The sequence below is a fragment of the Sinocyclocheilus anshuiensis genome, unplaced genomic scaffold (genome assembly GCF_001515605.1).
Source record: "Sinocyclocheilus anshuiensis isolate Anshui unplaced genomic scaffold, SAMN03320099.WGS_v1.1 scaffold940, whole genome shotgun sequence".
Taxonomy (NCBI): domain Eukaryota; kingdom Metazoa; phylum Chordata; class Actinopteri; order Cypriniformes; family Cyprinidae; genus Sinocyclocheilus; species Sinocyclocheilus anshuiensis.
Genome location: NW_015549620.1, coordinates 459,933 through 463,623, shown reverse-complemented (window position 1 = coordinate 463,623; position 3,691 = coordinate 459,933). Strand labels below are relative to the sequence as shown.

The 3,691-nt window shown below is 35.1% G+C and overlaps 1 protein-coding gene across 1 annotated transcript in view; it reads right to left on the bottom strand.

Moving 5' to 3' along the window:
* LOC107659412 (protein kinase C iota type-like) overlaps window positions 1–3,691 on the bottom strand; it is a 26,808-nt gene that overhangs the window by 19,746 nt on the left and 3,371 nt on the right. Inside the window, exon 2 of the mRNA XM_016448348.1 lies at window positions 1,398–1,519. Within this exon, the coding sequence (XP_016303834.1) occupies window positions 1,398–1,519 (122 nt within the window). The remainder of the gene's footprint in view (window positions 1–1,397; window positions 1,520–3,691) is intronic.

The following is a 3,691-nucleotide window of genomic DNA, read 5'->3' as shown; positions in this document are numbered from 1 at the left end:
CTCGCAGCGCACACACATAATGCCAGGTTCACATTACTCCGTTTGCAGTGCATACGTGGTGCGTATTTTTTCCACACTCATGTTAATGGATTAAAGCGTTCACTGCACACGGTTGCGGTCCTGCAGTACGTTCCAGGTGCAGTGCGTCTGCAGCAGTGCAGAGATCGTTTTCACACCGAGTCTATTTTTGCTGCACTGCAAGCAAAGAATTAAAGTAACAGCGCATTGTTTGCGGTAAATATGAACATGTATTGACACGAAAATGTAGTAATTACACCATAAATGCATATTATTAAAGTCTACTGTGTTTCACAGTCAACACATACGGCTTTTTGGGCTAGGTTTAAAGGGAAAGAGCACTTTTAGATAAACAAGGCAAAAATGGATGGCACTTGTTGGAAAACAAAGTTCTTTATGAACTGCAGTAATAAAGATTTAAATGTAAAAGAAAAGGCAGTAGAGCTGACTATTTCTGTCAATGGGAAGTTTGTGATAATATAAGAAAAGTAGTTTAAATGTTTTGCCACTTGCTTGAGCAACTTAATATATAAATATATAAAAAGTAAATGCAAAAGTAAAAAGCATTGAATAATGTGTTGCTTATATTTATTGTGTTCAAACATGTCTGTGAAAGATTGTATTACTGTACTGTGTAAAAAAAGAATTGCAATGATGAAAAAGCATTTTCAGTGGCAATGTTTGGATTTGAAATCAAAATAAGGCATAAATGTTGTGTTTGTGGTAAACAGCCACGGATCAGTAGCGGACTCCTGTGTGAAAGCTGCTTCCCCTCTCACAAGAGTCACCTAAGAGGGGAATTCCCCCCCCCATTTTCAAAAATGAAATTCAGGCCCTGAATAAATGTCTAAAAATCCTGATTGGAGTAGTTATAAATTATAAAAAGAAGGCTTTAAAAAGATCGGTATCGTGATCGGTATCGGCAGATATTTTCTTTAGAAAAATCTGACCCCAAGTTTGTTAATGGTAATGTATAAGGATGTATAAGTATATTTGGGAGCATTGGGCTCCACTGAATCAATATGAAGTGAGAAAATGAGCATGTTTACTCACACAACAATAAGCTACATATAACTATAAAAAATTAACTTATTTATAAACCCAACAACTCCAAAAAAAACATAAATGTAAGAAATAAAGGTAATGAGCAAAAATGGGCACTCATTGGTTTAAATCTTGTGTGTAGTTATGAAATCAGTCTCTCCTTAACGAAATCTGATCACAAGAGGTCACAGAAGATGCATATGTGAGATTACATATCAGGTGTAAATGGTTATTTTCTCAGCTGACTGCTTGCGATCGGATCACCAGGGACAGATATTAATACCAGCTGTAAATAAGGCCAGAGAGGGTAAAGAAACACAAATGAAATGACAAACCTTCTTCATCAATCCATTTCATGGTGAAGAGCTGGTCATTGTCCATGGAGCTCATGTCCCGCACCTCACTGCACAGCCCCTCATAGGAGATGGAGGGATCAAAATGTGTGATCATGATGTCCCTAAAACAGAAAAAGGTGACATTCATTAACAATTTATTCCAATAATATTCTTTATTTTATTTAAGCTGTTCATAAATGTGGGGAGACATTCTGTATACTTGTGTAACTCTAAATTTACTCAAAACACTATGAGCCTTTTTTAAAAGACCAAAAGACAAATACAGTATAGGAGGGAGTATCATACGGTAAGTTTGTGGGAAGCTGTGTTGTATTACTAGCGCATTCCCAAAGTAGGAGGCACCCTAGCAGCTTTCTTCCCTCTGTTGACTATTGTGTTTACAGTTTTGGTTAATTATTGACAGCAGGGGAGTCCTTCCTGTCTACGAGCCAATGCGCTGAGTCAAGCCTTTACAAGCATTCATGGGGGGTTTACAGATATAAATAGTTTAATTCCCCAAATAAGAGAACTACTGATCTGAAAACAGACAAACATGTATGTTGGAGTTTAGCAATTAGTCTCAATTCCAATAATTTGGAATTTCTGGAATTAATATTAGGAATTTCACTGCATTAGCTTTTGAGAAAAAAGCTTCTTAAGCTTTTAACAGTGTTCACAATGTAGAGAGTGTGTTAATGTATAAGATAAATACAATAAATCAGGAAACTAGATGAGGTAAAACAAACCCTATGTATGAGCTGACATTCTCTTGATTTTTTCCCCCAAAAAATTATGAAATTCTGAATAAGAAATTTTGCAACTGAGAACAACTGTTATTAATAATCGTGATTATATTTTTTGAGAAAAATAATAATAACAGTTTAACCATTATCACACAGCCCTATTACAGAAGAAAGTCATACAGGTTTGGAATGACCTGAGGATGGGTAAACAATTGTCAGTTTTAGATTTAGTGAACTATCCCTTTAAGTCAGATGACCATGACATCAGGCAGAGACATAAAGCCATAAAGTAACATCTCTACTGTCTTCAACATCCATAAAAAAAAATTCAGATATGCGTTGCAATATAAGTCAAATCCCCTTAGAGACATGCTTATTACAGACCTACAGCACATAAGAATGAGCAAAAAAAAAACAAAAAACAGATGAGTGACAGAAAGAGAGCAATAAGTGAATAAGTACAATAAGTACAAGAGAGAACAAATTCAGAAAAAAAGAAAAAGAGGAGGAGGAAGATAAAGGCCCCGATATACTTCAAACGAAGTTCGTTTTCGTTCTTCGTTTGGGGGCAAAAAGAAGTTCGAAAAGGCTGAGCGACGGTATACTGTTTCCGAACTTTCCAACACCCCTGTGCTGCTGGAGGCGGGGGGTGTAGATTAATGTAAACATACATGTGTCGCGACGCTCGTGCATATCCCCTAAACACAACAACGATGAAATGAAGAAGTGTAGGCAATCTAGGTGTGAGACGGGCCCCAATGGTCAGAATATTATAGACAAAAGAATAATGATTAGCAGCAGTTCAGAGTCAAGTATCATGTTTGCAATACAAAAGAACCATTCCATTTCCATAAACAGTCCTTTATCGGAAGTCAGTTTGTTACTTTATTTTATTAAACTGGATAAATTGTTACACCTTTTTATATTTTATGTGGTGTCATGATTTACTTTATTATTGTATGTTTGTTTGGCATTTCATTTCATTTATGGACCCTTTTCACATTTCCAGGTTTCTCAGCAGCGTTCAGTTTGTTACTTTATTTTATTAGTGTTCATTTATTTTATTAAACTGGATAAATTGTTACACCTTTTTATATTTTATGTGGTGTCATGATTTACTTATGATAAAAACAAAGGTTTATTATTGTATGTTCGTTTGGCATTTCATTTATTGTATACCCTTTAAATTTGTTTATTGAAAGAACAACAACAGCAGCAGCAGTATGGTGTAACATTTATTTGAAACACATGTATTTGGTACTTGCTACCTTATATCTTTACTCTTTCCTTTCATTCTTTTCATGGCTTTGGAAAACTTGTCTCAGATGTTTCTAGAGATGCACCGATTACAATTTTCGGATTCAATGCAATTTGCGATTCGGATTTCCGATTTTTCGTTAGTGTGATCTGCCGATACCGATTTTTGCCGATTCTGATTTTCTTTCTAAGAATTATAATTGACAGCATATACAAACCAAAATCTACTATTCTTCAACGCAAAGTTTTATTTTCATAAAAAAACACAAGTAAAAAGTCAGTAATAAAATAAGA